The 18454-nt window shown below is 40.5% G+C and overlaps 2 protein-coding genes across 4 annotated transcripts in view; one reads left to right on the top strand and one right to left on the bottom strand.

Moving 5' to 3' along the window:
* ENTPD7 (ectonucleoside triphosphate diphosphohydrolase 7) overlaps positions 1 to 18251 on the top strand; it is a 57338-nt gene extending 39087 nt beyond the window's left edge. For all 3 annotated transcript variants that reach the window (XM_030941041.1, XM_010356074.2, XM_030941042.1), the window contains 5 exons: positions 3049 to 3215; positions 5457 to 5781; positions 7926 to 8011; positions 9483 to 9644; positions 11438 to 18251. In XM_030941041.1, the coding sequence (XP_030796901.1) occupies positions 3049 to 3215; positions 5457 to 5781; positions 7926 to 8011; positions 9483 to 9644; positions 11438 to 11669 (972 nt within the window). In that variant the 3' untranslated portion in view covers positions 11670 to 18251. The remainder of the gene's footprint in view (positions 1 to 3048; positions 3216 to 5456; positions 5782 to 7925; positions 8012 to 9482; positions 9645 to 11437) is intronic.
* The window catches only part of LOC104656462 (cytochrome c oxidase assembly protein COX15 homolog), a 37440-nt gene continuing 22481 nt past the window's right edge, over positions 3496 to 18454 (bottom strand). The window contains exon 9 of the mRNA XM_030941044.1: positions 3496 to 3630. Within this exon, the coding sequence (XP_030796904.1) occupies positions 3565 to 3630 (66 nt within the window). The 3' untranslated portion in view covers positions 3496 to 3564. The remainder of the gene's footprint in view (positions 3631 to 18454) is intronic.

Below are 18454 nucleotides of genomic sequence, written 5' to 3'. Positions count from 1 at the left end.
TGATTGTGGTGATGTGAGTAGGGTGGGAGGATGGCCAGCAGTGCTGAGGATCTATCCTAGATAACCAGAAGACTGAGGAACCCATTCACTGAGAGAACAGCCACAGGGGTAAAGGCAGGGGTGATATTAAGCAAACAGTATTGTCCTGAGAGATCTGGATGAGAACATCTATCTGGTCTTCTAGTTCAGAAGTTGTAAAACTAATGACTTCGATTTTGGGTATGTTGAATTTAAGATACCCAAGGAACATATGTGTCAGAATATCCACAGGACTATTGGAAATGTGAGTTTAGCAGTCAGCAGAGAATTTCATGCTGGGGTTGGAAATGTGGGGGACTAACTAGGTTGTGATACTTTTTAGTCTATATTTGTCAGTATGTATTCAACAGGTAATACAAAGGCATGGTTCTGATACTAAGAAATAGGTGACAAGTGGCACTGGGGCTTCAAATCTTAAATGACTTCTGTGTGTGTGCAGATTTAGAAAGCAACACTGTTACGGAAAGCAACACTGGTACAGAATGCATACTTGTAAGCAACAAATTAGATTTACATATAGCAGGCAGGCATGGTGGCTCATGCCTGTAATTCCAGCACTTTGGGAGCTGAGGCGGGTGGATCACCTGAGGTCAGGAGTTTAAGACCAGCCTGGCCAACATGGTGAAACCCTGTCTCTACTAAAAATACAAAAATTAGCTGGGCATGGTGGTGTGCACCTGTAATCCCAGCTACTCAGGAGGCTGAGGCAGGAGAATCGCTTGAACCTGGGAGGCAGAGGTTGCAGTGAGCCGAGATCATGCCACTGCACTCCAGCCTGGGTGACAGAGTGAGACCCTGTCTCAAAAAAAAAAACCGAAAAAAAAAAATTACATATGGCAATATAATGGCTCTTCAAGATGAATCCTAGCACTTGGTAAAACTGAAAGAAACTATGAGACAATGCACTAGCATTTAAAACATTTTAAATAATCCTGAATGCCTAATATCTTTTTTTGTACAATTCACAAAGTTATATACACTCACAAGGTTGTGTAGCCACCACTATTGAATTCCAGAACATTTTCATCACCCTAAAAAGAAACCTTATATTCACTCCCTACTCATTTCCCATTAGCAGTCACTCCTCATTCTCTTCTCTCCCTACCCCTGACAACTATTCATCCCCTCTCTCCAGTGGATTTGCCTATTCCGGACATTTTGTATAAATGAAATCATACAATATGTGGTGTTTTACGTCTGGCTTCTTTTATTTAGCAAAATGTTTTCAAGGTTCATCCATCTCATGGTATGAGTATTTCATTCCCTTTTGTGGCTGAGTAACATTCCATCGTATGACCAACCATGCTGTATTTTGTTTATCCATTTATCAGCTGATGAACATTTCAGTGGTTTTCCCTTTTGGGGTATTATGCACAGTGCTGCTGTGAACATGTACACATTTTTCTATGTACATAGGTTTTGTTGTTGTTGTTGTTGTTGTTGTTGTTTGTTTTTTGAGATGGGGTTTCGCTCTGTCACTCAGGCTGGAGTGCCATGGCATGATCTCGGCTCACTGCACCCTCTGCCTCCCAGGTTCAAGCGATTCTCCTGCCTCAGCCTCCTGAGTAGCTGGGATTACAGGCACCTGCCACCATGCCTGGCTAATTTTTGTATTTTTAGTAGAGACGGGGTTTCACCATGTTGGCCAGGCTGGTCTCAAACTCCTGACCTCAAGTGATCCACCCTCCTCGGCCTCCCAAAATGTTGGGATTACAGGCGTGAGCCACCACGCCCATTCCAATTTTTGGATCTCTTGGTATATACCTTGGAGTGAAATTGCAGGCACAATGGCATTTTCACAAATTAAAAACAATACATTCAAAACAAGAAGAATCCTCATTTTATAACAATACATATATACAAAAATTATACATAACACATTAGAATGGTTGCCCATGGCAGAGAGTGGGAATGACAGTAAGTATGAAGATAAAAGGGAATAAATAAATAAAGCAAAAGAGAGGCTTTGCCATGATAACGTGGGATGAGCTGGGGAATATGATTAATTCAGCCTCTGCCCTTGAGGTTCAAGAAAAAAATATAGGACCTTTTCACTGGAGGTACAATAAAATTGAACTTTCCCAATCCCAAACCTGTCACAAGGAACCTTAGGGCTTCTTGGATAATTTTAGAAAAGGCCACAGAACCGGGCGCAGTGGCTCACGCCTGTAATCCCAGCACTTTGGGAAGCTGAGGAGGGTGGATCATGAGGTCAAGAGATCAAGACCATCCTGGCCAACATGGTGAAACCCATCTCGACTAAAAATACAAAAATTAGCTGGGCACGGTGGCACGTGCCTGTAGTCCCAGCTAGTCAGGAGGCTGAGGCAGGAGAATTGCTCGAATATCAAGACCATCCTGGCCAACATAGTAAAACCCATCTCGACTAAAAATACAAAAATTAGCTGGGCACAGTGGCACGTGCCTATAGTCCCAGCTAGTCAGGAGGCTGAGGCAGGAGAATTGCTTGAACCCAGGAGGCAGAGGTTGCAGTGAGCTGAGATCGAGGCACTGCACTCCAGCCTGGCAACACAGCAAGACTCTGTCTCAAAAAGAAAAAAAAAGAAAAGAAAAGAAAAAAGAAAAGAAAAGAAAAAGAAAAGTCCACAGAATAGATCTTATGATGATCCACAGAATTCCTTAAATTAATTTTTATTAAAGGATTTTTTCCTAATTATTAAAATAACACATTCCCATTATGGGGAATTAGAAAATACAGAAAAATACATGTGAGAAAATGATATCTGTAGTAATTCTACCCCGTATATAACTACAGATAGTGTTTTGGGTTTCTAATTTCTTATTTAGTTTTTAATTTAGTGTCTAATTTGTACCTTTTGGTGCAGTCTTGTCATTTTGTATCTTTGTTTAAAATAATGCTTTGAAGATGAAAGAATGCTTAAGATGTTTCAAAGAGTAGTCATAGCAATGGTGTATTAGCAATGTCATAGCTTTCTAGAAGGCAACCAAAACTGAAATTCCCTTTTTTCTCTTGGTATTGTATTATAGGAAGAAGCTGCGAAGATCCTGCTGGCTGAGTTCAACCTGGGCTGTGACGTGCAACACACTGAACACGTATATAGGGTTTACGTCACAACTTTTCTGGGTTTCGGAGGCAACTTTGCCCGGCAGCGCTACGAAGACCTTGTTCTGAATGAAACTCTTAACAAAAACAGGTACATTTGACATGGGATCTGAGTTTCTGAAATATAATGTCAGGCTGCAGATATTAGGGAGAAATATTCACATCCTCCTAAGATAGGTAAGTCCCTGCTTCCTCCTTCTTTCTGACTACCCCTGCCAATGGGGTAGCATCTCTTAAAGACCTCTATTAGCAGTCCCACTCTGGGTGAGGGTACGTTCTGATCTTTGTTATTAGGACTAATAAAGTACAGTAGCTTATTGTGATCTCTTGCTGTTTCCCATATTCAGACCTGACATCATGGGAAAAGGGAGATGAATTAAATTGCCAATTATGTACAATATATAGTGTAGCTGCCAGCAGTTCCTTCTGCAGGGAAGTGTTTAAGACATGTTTGTTGAATTACAGTGCAGTTGCATCTTTAGTGGGAGTTCAGTTCTGTAGTATGTCTAAAAGATAAAAAGCAAGCGTAGTTAAAATTTGGTCTCTCATCAAATTCAGAATAGTTAATTTTTCCTTTAGCATTGGACAGATCACAGATTCTTCATCTGAGTACCAGATGAAGTAGTTAGACCATAATGTTGTGGGATTTCTTGTTTAAGTATGTACAATTATTTATTTTATCATTATACACATTGAAGGAAAGCATAAGAGAAAGCAGAGTTCTTTTCCATGATAAAATTTACACAAAATTTTGGAATGAAAACCGGTGTAATTGGGTGATTGTTTGTGGTGGTGTAGGTAGGGCAGGGAGGATGGTCAGCAGTGCTGAGGGTCTAGCCTAGGTAACCAGAAGGATGAGAAACCCAATCACTGAGAGAAGGACCACAGGTGAAAGGGCAGGGCTGATACTAAGCAAACAACACACTTACCTATGTATACTTAACCATTTAGCTAGGAACACTAGCTTGAAGAGGTACTGGTATATCCCGTTTGTAATGATTTATCCACAGCAATCAATTATCTTATATTTACAGCATGTTGAAGAAAATATTGTCCCATAAGGCTTTTTTGTTTTTGTAAGTCTTAGTCTCTAGGAGTTTCAAGGTGCTTTGGGTGAATCCTGGTGCCTTGGATGAATCCTGGTGCCTTGGATGATTGACAAATGCATTAAAATCAAGTGGTGTGTTTGTGTTCTGACAGTACTCCTAAATCTATACAAACATTGCTTGGGTTGAGGTGCTCAGATGTCTCCTGCTGGCACTATGATGTTTGAAGATCATTTGCTGTGAAAGTGTCACACCAGTTTTGGTTTTTCTTCTTCATTAGCTGCTGTGCTTCCTTTTCCATTTTCTTCTTTTATTGTTCTACTGCTTTCTTTTCTGTCTGCTGTTTTCTGCTGCCTCCGTACTACTTCTTGCTAGATTGCATCTTCTTCTTCCCATGCATTGGTATTTTCTTGCCAAGTAGCTAAGTCACCTACTTCAGGTGATTGATGAGTAAAAGGCATATCTTGCATAGCTGCCAGTCTACTAACCTGTTGCCTGAGATGGCAAAATGATCATTTTGTCTTCTCAATAACAATTTTCTGAGTTTTCCTTACAGTTGGTGTCACATCCTTAAAATAGTCGGTTCCAGTTGTTGTAAAGTGTTCTGTTGTACTGCTTCATTCCATTCTTACCCTCAGTCTTTACTCTTGTGGGTACATTCTCATTCTAAGAAGTCTACTCTTCAACATCTGTTTAGGAACTGATGAATAATTAACTGCAATTGGCAAAGTTATTTGGACCCCAACTTAATTTCTGTCCTTGGACAGATCTTCATACTCATCTTTTTGAGGAATGAGAATATGGTTGCTAGGCAAGTATAAACTCGAAATAACTGGAACTGTGTTACAGCCATGGTGGGAATCAAAGCTTTCCACTCTTCTCCCCACTCAGAGGCTCCAGGCTCTGTAGGTGGCTTCCTGGAGCTGGTGCTGTGCCTGTTCTGTTCCAGCACTGCTCATTCAGAGGCAGGTGTGGAGTCCATCACCATTGCCAGCCATTGCAGATGGACCACTGCCGTGGTCCGCTCTTCAGGAATCTCTCCCCACAGCCCTTCCCACCTCATCCCCTACCAGTTGTATTTTTAAACATTAGAACCACACTCCGCATGATAAGGTTCTTTGCACTTTTAAGAGGTGTGTGGGAATGAAGACCAGATGGAGAACAGCAGATTCACGTCTCCAATTTCACTACACACTAGGAAATACACATGTTGACTAAAACGTCGAACAGAATTGATCACCATATTCCTCTCACTTTTTGTTTGTTTGTTTTTGTCATTGTGGCAGATTGCTGGGTCAGAAGACAGGTCTGAGTCCCGACAATCCATTTCTGGATCCCTGCCTGCCGGTGGGACTCACAGATGTGGTGGAGAGGAACAGCCAAGTCTTGCATGTCCGAGGAAGAGGAGACTGGGTGTCTTGTGGGGCAATGCTGAGCCCCCTGCTGGCTCGCTCCAACACCAGCCAGGCCTCACTCAATGGCATCTATCAATCGCCAATTGACTTCAACAACAGCGAGTTCTACGGCTTCTCTGAGTTTTTTTACTGTACAGAGGATGTGTTGCGCATTGGTGGCCGCTATCATGGGCCAACATTTGCCAAGGCTGCTCAGGTAAATTATTAATGATAAACATGGCTTATGCTGGCAGCAGCCATTTATTGAATGCCTCACTCTGTGCCAGGTGCTGTGCAAAGGGCTTTAAATACAGAATCTCACTTGTTCTTTGCAGGAGCCCTTTGACCCTGATTTTACAGATGAGGAAGTGGACTCAGAGAACTTAAGGATCTAGCTATGCTGTACTGCCTTCTAATTAACTAAATTTAGTTTCCATGGATGTCGTATCACCCAAATTATTACCCAGGTGTAAAATTTTTGTGTTGGCTAATGGCTTTTCTTCCAGCTTTCCAATAATCTTATTTAATGTTTATGCCCAAGAAATGTCACCTCCAGTATTTTTCCCCTTGCTAGCTATTCTCTGTTGTAATGTGCTTTTGGAGATGATATCACCCAGAGAGGCAAGTCCATCTTTCTTTTGGTTTGAGGTATTAAGAGGCTAGAGTGGTATGGGTTCCCTGGGAATATCAGATGTTGTAAAAAGCAATGATGATGGAAGTTTGTTTAGATTTAAAATAGAGAAGGAGTAAAAATTTGCTTTGAGCATATATAGGACTTAAGCATCGTATAAGCTTAAATCATTGGTTACCTGGACAGATAAAAGTTTAGCCAGCTTTCTATCATTTTCTGCTTAATTTAGGGCCATCTCTTTGAATTGTTGTGTATCTCTATGTTTTTCATCAGATAAACTAATGGGAGAATCTGTCCTTATATTTCTTTTTTTTTTTTCTTGAGATGGAGTCTTGCTCTGTAGCCCAGGCTGGAGTGCAGTGGCACGATCTCAGATCACTGCAACCTCTGCCTTCCGGGTTCAAGTGATTCTCCTGCCTCAGCCTCCTGAATAGCTGGGATTACAGATGCCCACCGCCATACCTGGCTAATTTTTGTATTTTTAATAGAGATGGGGTTTTGCCATGTTGGCCAGGCTGGTCTCGAACCCCTAGCCTCAGGTGATCTGCCCACCTTGGCCTCCCAAAGTGCTGAAATTACAGGCGTGAATCACCGCACCCAGCCTCTCCTCATATTTCCCTCCCTCCCTTCCTTCCTTATTCCCTGCCTTCCTTTCTTTCTTTCTTACAATTCTCTAGGGTTCTCTTAGTGTAAGGCTTCCAGCAGAATAATATCTGCAGTATCTGTACCATTCTGTTCCCAAAAGACAGTCCTTAAGAAATATTGTGGGATACCTGGTTTGTATTTGCTCCTTTCTCTCCAGCCTCCAGGAAGACCTTCATGCTCCCTTTTTTTCTGGAGCCCAGAGTTCCCTAACTATCCATGGCCTGACTCTCTTATCTCAAAACTTCTTCAAATTCTATTCCCTTGAACACCAAAAGGCTCAAGTTATTGCTTGCCAACATGGCTAGTGGCTTAATATGTTATCTTTTCCAGGTAAAAGAGCGATTCTGTTCCCTTACCTTTTTAACTTTGACTCAAACGTTATCTTCCCAGAGCCACCTTCTGGGACCACTCTATCCAAAATCTATCCAAAATGACAACGCTCCCCATATTACCTGTTGCCCTTTCCTGCTTTATTTTTCCCTGAGCATTTATGTTATCCAGCGTACTGTGTGTGTGTGTGTGTGTGTGTGTGTGTGTGTGTTTATTGTCTGTCTCCTACCACTAGAATGTAAGCTTCCTGAGGACAGGAATTTTTGTGTTTTATTTACTGCATGATTCCCTGACATCTAGAACAGCACCTGACACATAGGAGACATTCAGTAAATGTTAGTTCACTGAACAAACCAAAAGGAATGATTCTTTTGGTGAGAATTACAACACTGAGGGAGGCCAATGACAGGTTTCTAACCATCCTCTTCCATCTGCTCTCCCTGCTCATGTCAGTCCTATGTGGAGTAGGATGAAACTATCTTTGGCTTTTGATGTTGCTATTTGTTAGTCCTAACCTCATCCCCTCTGAAGCCTAAGAGGCTCAGAAACCACATCAGGCTGGCTTGGTGCTAGACATGGGATGATGGAATAAACAGGGGTATGGCACAGTGTTTAGTGAGTGAATATGCCGTTTCTGTTTTCCTTTGTCAGCTAGTAGCCCACAAGTAACTTTAGAAATGGAACAGCTGTGACTGTGGGGAAGGTAGAGAGTTTGCCTCCAAATTTATGTTGAACTATTTCTGTGGTTGATCCAGGATTACTGTGGCATGGCTTGGTCAGTACTAACTCAGAGATTCAAGAATGGCCTCTTTTCATCACATGCAGATGAGCATCGACTCAAGTAAGTCACTTCCCTTTCCTCCTTAGATGTGGCCTTAAAATCTAGATGGCAGATTGTAATGGAGAGAGAGTGAGCAATAATGCAGATTAGATTTCATGTTGAGGGAGCATTTGATTATTCCAGATTTGATTTTCCAAGGGATAGGGGCCAAAATAATGAGCCTATTATAGCAAAGCCAGAGGAAATCAGTGCTTACCAAACAGAGTTCTCATCAAGTGATTTGACATCAAAAGTGATTTTTTTTTTTTTTTTTTTTGAGACAGGGTCTCACTTTGTCGCCCAGGCTGGAGTGCAGTGGCACAATCTTAGCTCACTGCAACCTCCACCTCCTAGGTTCCAGTGATTCTCCTGCCTCAGCCCCCCAAGTAGCTGGGACTATAGGCACGTGCCACCATGCTTGGCCAATTTTTGTATTTTTTGTAGAGACAGGGTTTTGCAGGATTGCCAGGCTGGTCTTGAACTCCTGAGCTCAAGTGATCCGCCTGCCTCACCCTCTCAGAGTGCTAGAATTACAGGCATGAGCCACCGGGCCCGGCCAAAAGTGATGATTTTTTTTAAACTTTGTATTATAGATAATATCAAATATATAGAACAGCAGAGAGAATAGCAACATAAACCCTCATGTAACTATCACAGAGCTTCAGCAAATAACATTTTGCCAGTATGGTTCATTGGTCCTTTCATTTTTAAATATTTTAGTTAAAAATTGTTTAACATTGCCGGGCATGGTTCATGCCTGTAATCCTAGCACTTTGGGAGGCTGAGGCGGGTGGATCACCTGAGGTCAGGAGTTCAAGACCAGCCTGGCCAACATGGCAAAACCCCATCTCCTCTAAAAATACAAAAATTAGCTGGGCATGGTGGCAGGTGCCTGTAATTGCAGCTACTTGGGAGGCTGAGGCAGGGAGAATTGCTTGAGCTCAGGAGGTGGAGGTTGTAGTGAGCCGAGATCATGCCACTGTACTCCAGCCTGGGTGACAGAGGGAGACTCTGTCTCAAAAAAATAATAATAATAGAATAAAAAATAAAAATTGTTTAACATAAATAAAACTAGAAGAGTGTAATCAACTCCTGTGAACCTGTCACCCTGCTTTCCTACTAACAGTTATCGGCTCCTGGCCTATCTTTGTTTTTATCTGTTTTCCCACCCACAATCCCCCTCTTACTACAACTGGGTTGTTTCGAAGCAAATCCCAAACATCATATAATTACATCTGTAGATATTTCAATATGCTCTCTGAAGATAGGGACTCTTAAAGAAAAAGAACACAGCCACAGTATCATTACTGCCTTTGAGGTAAACACAAGATAAGCAGGCTGACTTAGAAATAACCCACTTAGAGGTGAGGAAGGTGAAACGGGAGGAGGTAGGTCTTTTAATAACTGGTGGGAATACACAGTGGCTTATTGCAAAGGAAAGTATTAGAATTCTTTTCTCTTTTTTTAAAATTTAATTATTTTTGTCACACAGATACCAGTGTTTTAAATCAGCTTGGATGTACCAAGTCTTACATGAAGGATTCCACTTTCCCTATGACTACCCAAACCTGCGGACAGCCCAGCTGGTGTATGACCGAGAGGTTCAGTGGACGCTGGGAGCCATTCTATATAAAACACGATTCTTACCACTCAGGTAAAGTAAGACTCACTAATCTGGTATCTTGAACTCAGAGGATATCAGTTGATGCCTCAGAATCAGTTTATTTATTTTAACCAGCTTAGAATAGGTCTTAAATGACCTTCCTCCCTACCTCCTCACAAAAACAAACTCCTTTACTTCCACGTGAGCCACTATTACTACCAGGCATGCTCGAACAGAAAGAAGGTTGAGCATTACTGGTCTGGAGTCTGTTACTCAGCTTTGCTGTTTCAGAAATCCAGCTTTATTTGTTTACCCACAACAAATCAGTCTTTAGGACTGAACTCTTACTAATCACTTCCAAGAAACTGACAAGCTAAAATGTCATTCTTGGGTTACCCTGGAAAACACATCTGACAAAAGAACAGGGGTGGGATGTCTAGAGCAATCTTTCATAACGTAGGGAGGCACTCCAGACACTGTGTCATTGACTTAGAAGGCTTTTTGGTGGGTCAGAATTAGAATAAAGGATGTGAGATGTTTTTAGTGGGGCTACTTTCATCAAACTGGTAGCCTGATGCCTTACCTTTATGTACTGCAAGATATTTGGGACAATTTTTAGGTACTCTGTACCCTGGACTATTTCAGAGAAACTCAGATGAATTTTGTATCTTTGATGTCTATTCCTCTAAACTCAATACCATCAGAAGCCAGGCAGGTGATAGCAGTGAGGGAAGTGGGCTAGGTGGGGGTTGCCCACAACTGGAGCATGTACCCCGGTTAACAGGCTGGTTACTGTCACGCACAAGCACCGTCCCAGCATTTGCCAGTTCTCATCTGTGCAGAAAAGGCATACATCCATATTTTTTATGAAGTCTTTCAGTTTAGAGATTCACATTCTAGAAGAACACTGCAGGTCAAACCAGACAGAACTAGATGTGGGATCTGGACCGCTGAAGAGTGGATTCTGTTCTAGCGAGGTGGACCATTGCACTTGGTTTTCATGTTGCCTTATTTTTGTCATACAGTTGATCAGGTAACAGCTTTATCTAGATATATCCTAGATCCTAGGGAAAACATAGTTCCTTTATTTTTAATTTTTTTTTTTTTTTTTTTTTTTTTTTTTTTTTTTTTTGAGACAGGGTCTTGCTCTGTCGCCCAGGCTGTGTGTGGTGGCAGTGCTGTGTTCATAGCTCATTGCAACCTTGAACTCCTGGGCTCAAGTGATTCTCCCGCCTCAGCCTTCTGAGGAACTGGGAGTACAGGTGCTCGCCACCATGCCCAGCTAATTTTTAAATATTTCTTTTGCAGACATGGGGTCTTGTTATGTTGACCAGGCTGGTTTTGAACTCCTGGCTTCAAGCAATTCTCCTGGCCTGGCCTCCCAAAGTACTTTGACTATAGGCATGTGCCACTGCACTTGGCTGCATACCAACTTTTAAAAAAGGATTTAGACACACTCTGATTTCTTTATTGGATTCAGGGGATCCCCTATTCTCATTAGTACTGTATTTATAACCATATTTTAAGACTTATGTTACAGGTGACCAATCTAGCCTTTCTGTTCATTTTTTGGGCTTTGGTTTCAAAGGCCTTCCCATCTTGGCTTAGATTCTGGAGGGTGTAAGCCTGGAGGTCCCTTCTGGAGGCCATGGGAAGGAAGACACAGAAGGGCTCCTGGGGCGGGGGATGTTCTTCAGTTTTGCCTGCTCTGTGGAGCTGGTGTCATAAAATGTTTATGTGGATGGAATAAACGTGATAACACTACTGGGCCTTTCAAATCAGAGTAAATGTCTCCCTCTGAAACTTAATTTTTTTCCACCTACAAATTCTTATTTCTTCCCTAGGGATCTTCGGCAGGAAGGTGTCCGACAAGCCCATGGTAGCTGGTTCCGTCTCTCCTTTGTATACAACCACTATCTCTTCTTTGCCTGTATCCTGGTGGTGCTACTGGCCATCGTCCTATACCTTTTGCGGCTACGGCGAATTCACCACCGACAAACACGAGCCTCAGCTCCATTGGACTTGCTGTGGCTTGAAGAGGTGGTGCCCATGATGGGAGTACAGGTGGGGCCGTGAGGCTGGACCAGGACTAGAGAAGCTTGAGCACCCCCAAGTTGCTGCTCATTGAATTCCTCCACTTTCTTATATGGCCTCAGATGCTGTGATGCCTGACCTTGTAGATATTTGCCCTTGGAATTTCTACTTCACTTTCTACCATAATTCCTTCTCAGTACCCAGGTCTTCTCTGAGAGAAGCTATAATTTAATCTGTGAGGAACTAAATGACAGGAGATTGGTGCTAATATGGGGGACCAAGCTTTGCCCAAGTGAAGCAGGCTTCGACTCCTTCTTCTGAGAGGTCTGGTGTGTTCCTGAAATCTCACCTTTTCTTCCCTTGCTAAAGCATGAAGTTTGGCATTGGGCACACTGGAAGCCTGGTTGAAATGAAACTTGTAGCATCTGATACAAAGCCAGAGACATTCTAGCAAGTGCAGCAGCCCCTTCTTTCTCTGTAACAGAGATATCATTTATGTGGAGATCCACAGCCTTTAATAGGGATCCAAGATCTTTGCAGTTCAATGGACCACACAGGAATTTCCAGGCACCAAAATGATATTAACTTCCTTGCTTACTTGACAAAGAAGCCATCATGGGTGTGATCCAAGATCGTTGTCATAGTGTTGATGATGTTTTACATGATTTTAAAGGTTAGAACCCCTACTAAATGAATGGTCTGTGGAAGATTTTAGTATCTTATCTGATGTCTGGTATGACAAGGATAGAAAATTTTTCCATTTTTATGTGCCTCACAGGCTGTTTGGGCATTAATTTTGCTTTTTGAGCCTTAAGTGTGTTAGCAGGATGGAGAAACTGTGATGGGGACTGGGAACCTGGATTTGTCTGATTTTAGGTCACTGTTCCCTAGGCCTGTTTTTGTGAGCCCTTAAACAAGAAGATACAAAGAGAGTTCTTTTATTTCACTGCTAAAATCAGTATGTAGTTTGGGGAATGTATTTGAGTTGTTTTTAAAGAAAAGGGGAAGAATCAGGAGAGTGGGCAAAGGCAATAAAATCAAAGTTCTTATTAATTATTTCTGAGAAATAGAAGTTTTCTCAATTTCTGACTCTTGGAATGTCTGAAAGGGAGCAAATTCTAAACTTTGGAATAGACCATCTGTTAATAAGCCATCTAGCAACTTTCAGAACCTCTATTAAGAGACTGCTCAGTCACAAACAGCCCTTCCATTAATGAAGCGAGAGGAAAAGCCATTCACCCACTACCCTTCCAGAGTTTTGCTTCTCCTCCACATTTAGCCATTAAATTGCATGAGGATTTCTCTTCATCGGGGTCCATATGGAATCTTTCTTATGTTTTACCCTTTCCTACATGTAGCCTTGAATGTCCTGTCCACGAATATGCTCCCAGGGGTGGGAGCATTTTCTTTTTTGTCACCTTTGATTTCTGAGATTAGATTAATAGGGGAAAAGGTCCCTGGTTTTGAAGAAAAAAAAGTAGAATTCTTCAAAAATAAATTTCATACTGGGAACAGAAAGGAATTAAATGCTGCATAAAACAGGGAAAAAGAAATTAAGATCATCCTAGAAATAAACTAAGATAAAAATAAGTATACTGACCCTTGGTTGGAATAAGAAGATAACCAGTCTTACATAGTTTTAAAATTAGATAAACATGGACTAAACATGCAAAGACTCTGTTCCTTTTTTTTCCTTGGAGACAGGGCCTCACGCTGTCACCCAGGCTGGAGTGCAGTGGTGCAATATCATGGCTCGCTGCAGCCTCAACCTCCTGGGCTCAAGTAGTCCTCCCACCTCAGACTCCTGAGTAGCTGGGACTACAGGTGTGCGCCACCACACTCAGCTAATTTTTTATTTTTATTTTTTAGAGATGGAGTCTCACTATGTTGTCTAGGCTGGTCTCAAACTCTTGGGCTCAAGCAATCCTCCTGCCTCGGCCTCCCAGAGTGCTGGGATTACAGGCATAAACTACTGCACCTGGCCTCTGTTTCCTTTGGAAATATCTTACCTTTCATTAGGGCTTCTTTCATATCTATTTCCTTTGGTTTTTAAGACTTCTACATTGATTTGATTTTCTTTTATTATCTGTGCTCCATGAACCTTATGAACACTGCTTAATAATGTCAAAATATGTTTTAGCTAGCCATTGCCTACTCAGGTAACATTTTCTTTTGCCCTAATCTTGGTTTCAATATACTATCTGTGGTTTTCTTGTGAGATCTAATCAATGATCTAATCAGAAGCTACTTAACTGGCTAACAATGATCATACTCATGTACTAAAAATGAACTTGAAACAGGGAAGTAGTGATTGGTCTAATTTGAAAGCTCTTAGTATTCTTCATCCTGGCTGTAATAATAGCCATTATTTGTTAAACCTTTGTTGTGTACCAGACACTCTTAAGGATTTTATGTGTATTATTCAAACTGATATTACTCTGTTCTTTTTATAGTTGAGAATCTCAGGATACCTATATTTATCACTTTTTCAATATATATGTATTTCTTATTGTCTTGGAGTGTTTAATGTGTTATATCCTGTTCATTATTTTAATATTATAGGATCTAGGCTTATCTTTATTACCATGAGCAAGGCTTCCAGGAGTTCCACAGTACTGAAGGAAAATTTTATCATATCCCTCAAGAGAACTGAATAGTTACTGTTGGTATTGGCTCCTTTGTTTCTTCTATTCTCCCAATTAATAGATTTTAAATGAAATCTCAATAGCTACTAACAAAAGCCACTTATTCCTTGCTGAGGGCCAATTACTTAAATATATTGCTTCCTTATAATAAAATAATTTGCTTATAGGAGCAGAAATCTATCTTGCCATACCCTTTGGTTTTTAAAGATTTCTCTTCTATTTGCATTTCTGCACTTTGGTGGTTCTCCCATGAAGATAATTATGGTGTCATAAAATTCACATTCCACTGGTTCCTTTGAATCTTACCAACCACTCTTGTTTTAACAGAGACAATGAACCTGAACTGTTTTCGTACTCTTGTTATTACTGAGACAGGTCACAAATATCAAAATAGGAGTCAGTGGCTTGTAGTGATGCTTTTTAGTCTTGTGACAGCACAATCCATCACTTTCCCCAAAATTCTTGTCACAAGAACATAATGAAAATATGTAAAATACCCATTTATGTGGCATTTCATTCACTTAAGTTGCAGTTAACTCTAAGCCAAATTATACCATTTTTTCTCTCTGTACTTTAGCTCCTTGAATTTCCTTAATCTGGGAAACTTTTGTTCCCACACGAAGGAACAAATTCAGGGGATACAAGTGCAGGTTTGTTACATGAGTATGTTGAGTGATGCTGACGTTTGGGGTACAGATCCCATCACCAGGTGGTGAGTATAGTACCTAACAGATAGTTCTTCAACCCGTGCCCTCCTCTTTCCCTCCCTGCTCTGTTAGTCCACAGTGTCTATTCTGGTCTGGGAAATTTTCATTACTTTCCACCAATCTTCTATTTATTCTCCAAATGTCTTTCAAAGTATCCTGCCCCACCCCCTCCTCATCCTAAGAGATTCCTTTAACTTCAAGATCATGGCCCGTGATTGCTGAAAAATGTCTACCATGCACTTGCTAATGGTCTTTTTAGACATTAACATTTATTATCACATCCATATTTAAATTTTTGAAATAATTTATACTTCTCACTGGTATCATCTAAACAGATGCTTCTCACAGTTTTATGTTCTGCTTTTTGTCAGGGATGAAAGACAAGTGAGTGGTATCACTTAAGGGAAAGAACAGTAGGCTTAACGAATAGCAGACCTGGATTCTAGTTCTGGCTTTGTCATTTACTAGCTCTGGTACCTCAGGCCAGTCACTTGCCATCTCTGGTTTGGTTCTCATCTATCAAACAAAGTGGCTAGACAAGATTAGAAACTAAAGGCAGAAGACAAGGTAAAAAAATCTTGATTTTGGGAAGAGCATTTTGTCCTTTGGTTTAGAAGACCAGGCTGCCCAAAAGAGCCTCCTATTTTATCCATAACCCCTGATGATAAGGTTGGTGGGAATGGAGTTTCTAATAGCAATCACAATAAATTTCAGAAGAGTTTCAAAGCTGGGATTTTAAAGGTCTTCTGGTCAACCCCCTTGATTTATATGGGTGATGAAACTGAGGCCTAGAGCAGTTGTAATATGTGCAAAGTCATAGTGACTGGCCTTCTAGGCCCCGGGTTTCTGTGTAACACAGATACGCCAACTACTTTGTCAGCTACAATGAAATGCTCATTAACAGAATATTTCTGCAAGTATAAACAGAATCTATTCTTTATAAAACAGCTGGCCACCACTAACCATGCCCAATCTTTATGATTGCTTCTGACATTCATTTATGACTGCTTTGCTCACATTTAGGAATCAACTTTGAAAAAAATACTTTGTTAGAGATAGTGCCAAGTTTTCACTACATCTATTCTAGTTCCTGTATTTCTTTTTGTACTTTTAAATTTTATACATCTTTTTATAACAATTTTATACAATTTCCTTTACTACAACATCCAAGCAATTCATTAGATGACTACAGCCTAGATGAAGGTTAAATGCCTATTACATCTGCCTCATTAAAGAACTTCATTGTAATTCTTGGGCAGTTTCCAGACTCTGTTACAGAAACAGAGGGCTGTTTCTTTTTGTTGTCTTTGAACTTTTCAAATTAATTCAAAACTAGTATCTAATTGTCCTTTTTGCTGTGGTATGTAGTGTAATGTTGATTGGGAATAAGAATTATGGTACAAATAGCAGATGTTTCAAATTCTCCCATATTAGTCTCTTAGGGATGCTAGCGCCAGAGTCCAGCCCCTGGGGCAATAGGCTCTGTCAAACTTGTGAGAATTTTGCTGGTGTTACAAAAAATATTGCTGTTAAAAACTACGACTCAAAACCAAAAGTTGTGATTAATAACAACAGGATTATTAGCAATAATATTTTGATTAATATATAGAATAGCAAGCAGTAAATATACCTCAAATTGAAAACTTTTAGGTTGTGTTCTTGGCTCACTCTCTCATAACCCTGGATCTAAGTTGGAAAGCTGTGACACCCTGTTTGGGTGTCCCATCTACCCTGTTTTCTGTTTCCGCAGATGGTTTGTTCAAGCTTCATTTTAAGCCTACTCTGTCTACTTTATCTTACTTATATCCTAACAGACTTCTCTTGTGTTAGTACACATTTCTCTTTTGCTCTAATATTTCATGATTTTCCAGTTTGTCAGTACTGTTATTAGAGGGACAGGGAAGGAACAACACACCAGTTGACCATTTTGTTTTTCTGAAAATGTGAGCAATAAGGAGATCCTTTTATTAATAAAACTGAATCATTACTCATACTACAAGGGCTTTCACTTTTAAAATGTAATCTATCATTCCTTCCATGTTTATGAACACCAAAGTTGAAAAATTTTCTGAATCACAGGCTATGTATAGCCACATATGCATGACTTCAGGCTAGCATAAAGACATGTCTGCTTCTGAGCCTCTTCTTTTAAAGTAGGGCAGCCACTGTATACCCTCTGGTGGCCCACTCCTTCTCCACTCCAAGGCAGCCCTGGTCCTTTCCTAAGCGGCCCCTCCTACAGAGCACTTGCTGCTGGTGAAGACTGCCCCTTATTAGCTTCTGCAAGAAGGGATCCCAGACACACACTTTGGTTTCTAGTATTTCAGTTACTATGTTGTATTTGAAATTCTCATTCCACAGTTCCCCTTTAGTTGAAGTCCTGAAGTACATGCCATGTCTCCCCCTTTATTTCTACCTTGATCAATGGCCTCTGCGGAGTGTGGTGAAAGACATCTTTTCATTATGATCCACAACTAGACACTGCACACTTTAAAAAACCAAAGGCTGCCTGTAGTACATTGCTTTGGGGAGCTGTTAAGACTCTATGTTTTTCTACTGCTTCACATCAAACAATAATTTTCTTGAATTTTGAATTCTTAAAATTCTCACTGACAAACATTTTAAGTCAGTGTTGAGGAAAATGTGTGATGCGTGTTAGAGAGGTAATGCATTGTCCCTTATGCAGGGACATGAGTATATGTGTTACATATGCTGACATATAACCCACCATTTATCCCAGGACCACAAGGGTAGCTGTAGATGAATCGGTTATCCTAAAATCATGATCATCAGTGTTGTTCTCTGCAACCAACATTGCTTTATGGAGTTGCTAATCATTACCCCTGCTACAACAGAATTTGTCAGTCTAAGTTATAGACAAAAAATTCTAGATTGATTAAGAAAGCCATGTGTTTTAATTTCCTTTATGTTTTAAAAACAATGGGCATAAGTGCAGAGAGACCTTTGAAAATATTAAGGGAGATCTATTTAATCCTATAGGTACGTGACTTTTTTTTTTGAAAAAGGTATTTGGGACATCAATCTGTAATTATCAATTTTCCATTCATGCATTCACTAATTCAATATCTGATATGTGACTGGGAGTGCTGGGAATAACATAAACAAAAAAAAATAACTAAGATAATTATCATTCACGGGAAGCTCACACATGGCATAATACAGGTATATAGCTAAATGCAACCAGTTGTTTTTCCAAATATATTCATCATCTGTAATAAAAGAAAAATGAAGTAAAACATCTGAAACCTTAACTTACAAGTTGCTACTTCCTTGGAGGGAACTGTAGAAGCATTAATATATGGTTCTTTGGGTTGGGTCATACTGCCCTCTGCTGACTCAGTTATTAACTAAGGAGAACCTGGGTTTGAGGATCAGGAGAGGATAGTGTGGGAACTTGCCTCAGAAATACAGTTCCCTTTCTTTGAAGGATTCTATCCAGAAGACACCATATCCT

The sequence above is a fragment of the Rhinopithecus roxellana genome, chromosome 11 (assembly GCF_007565055.1).
Source record: "Rhinopithecus roxellana isolate Shanxi Qingling chromosome 11, ASM756505v1, whole genome shotgun sequence".
In the NCBI taxonomy this organism is placed as follows: Eukaryota; Metazoa; Chordata; class Mammalia; order Primates; family Cercopithecidae; genus Rhinopithecus; species Rhinopithecus roxellana.
The sequence above is the reverse complement of the archived record's forward strand: the minus strand, read 5'-3'. Positions and strand labels throughout refer to the sequence as shown.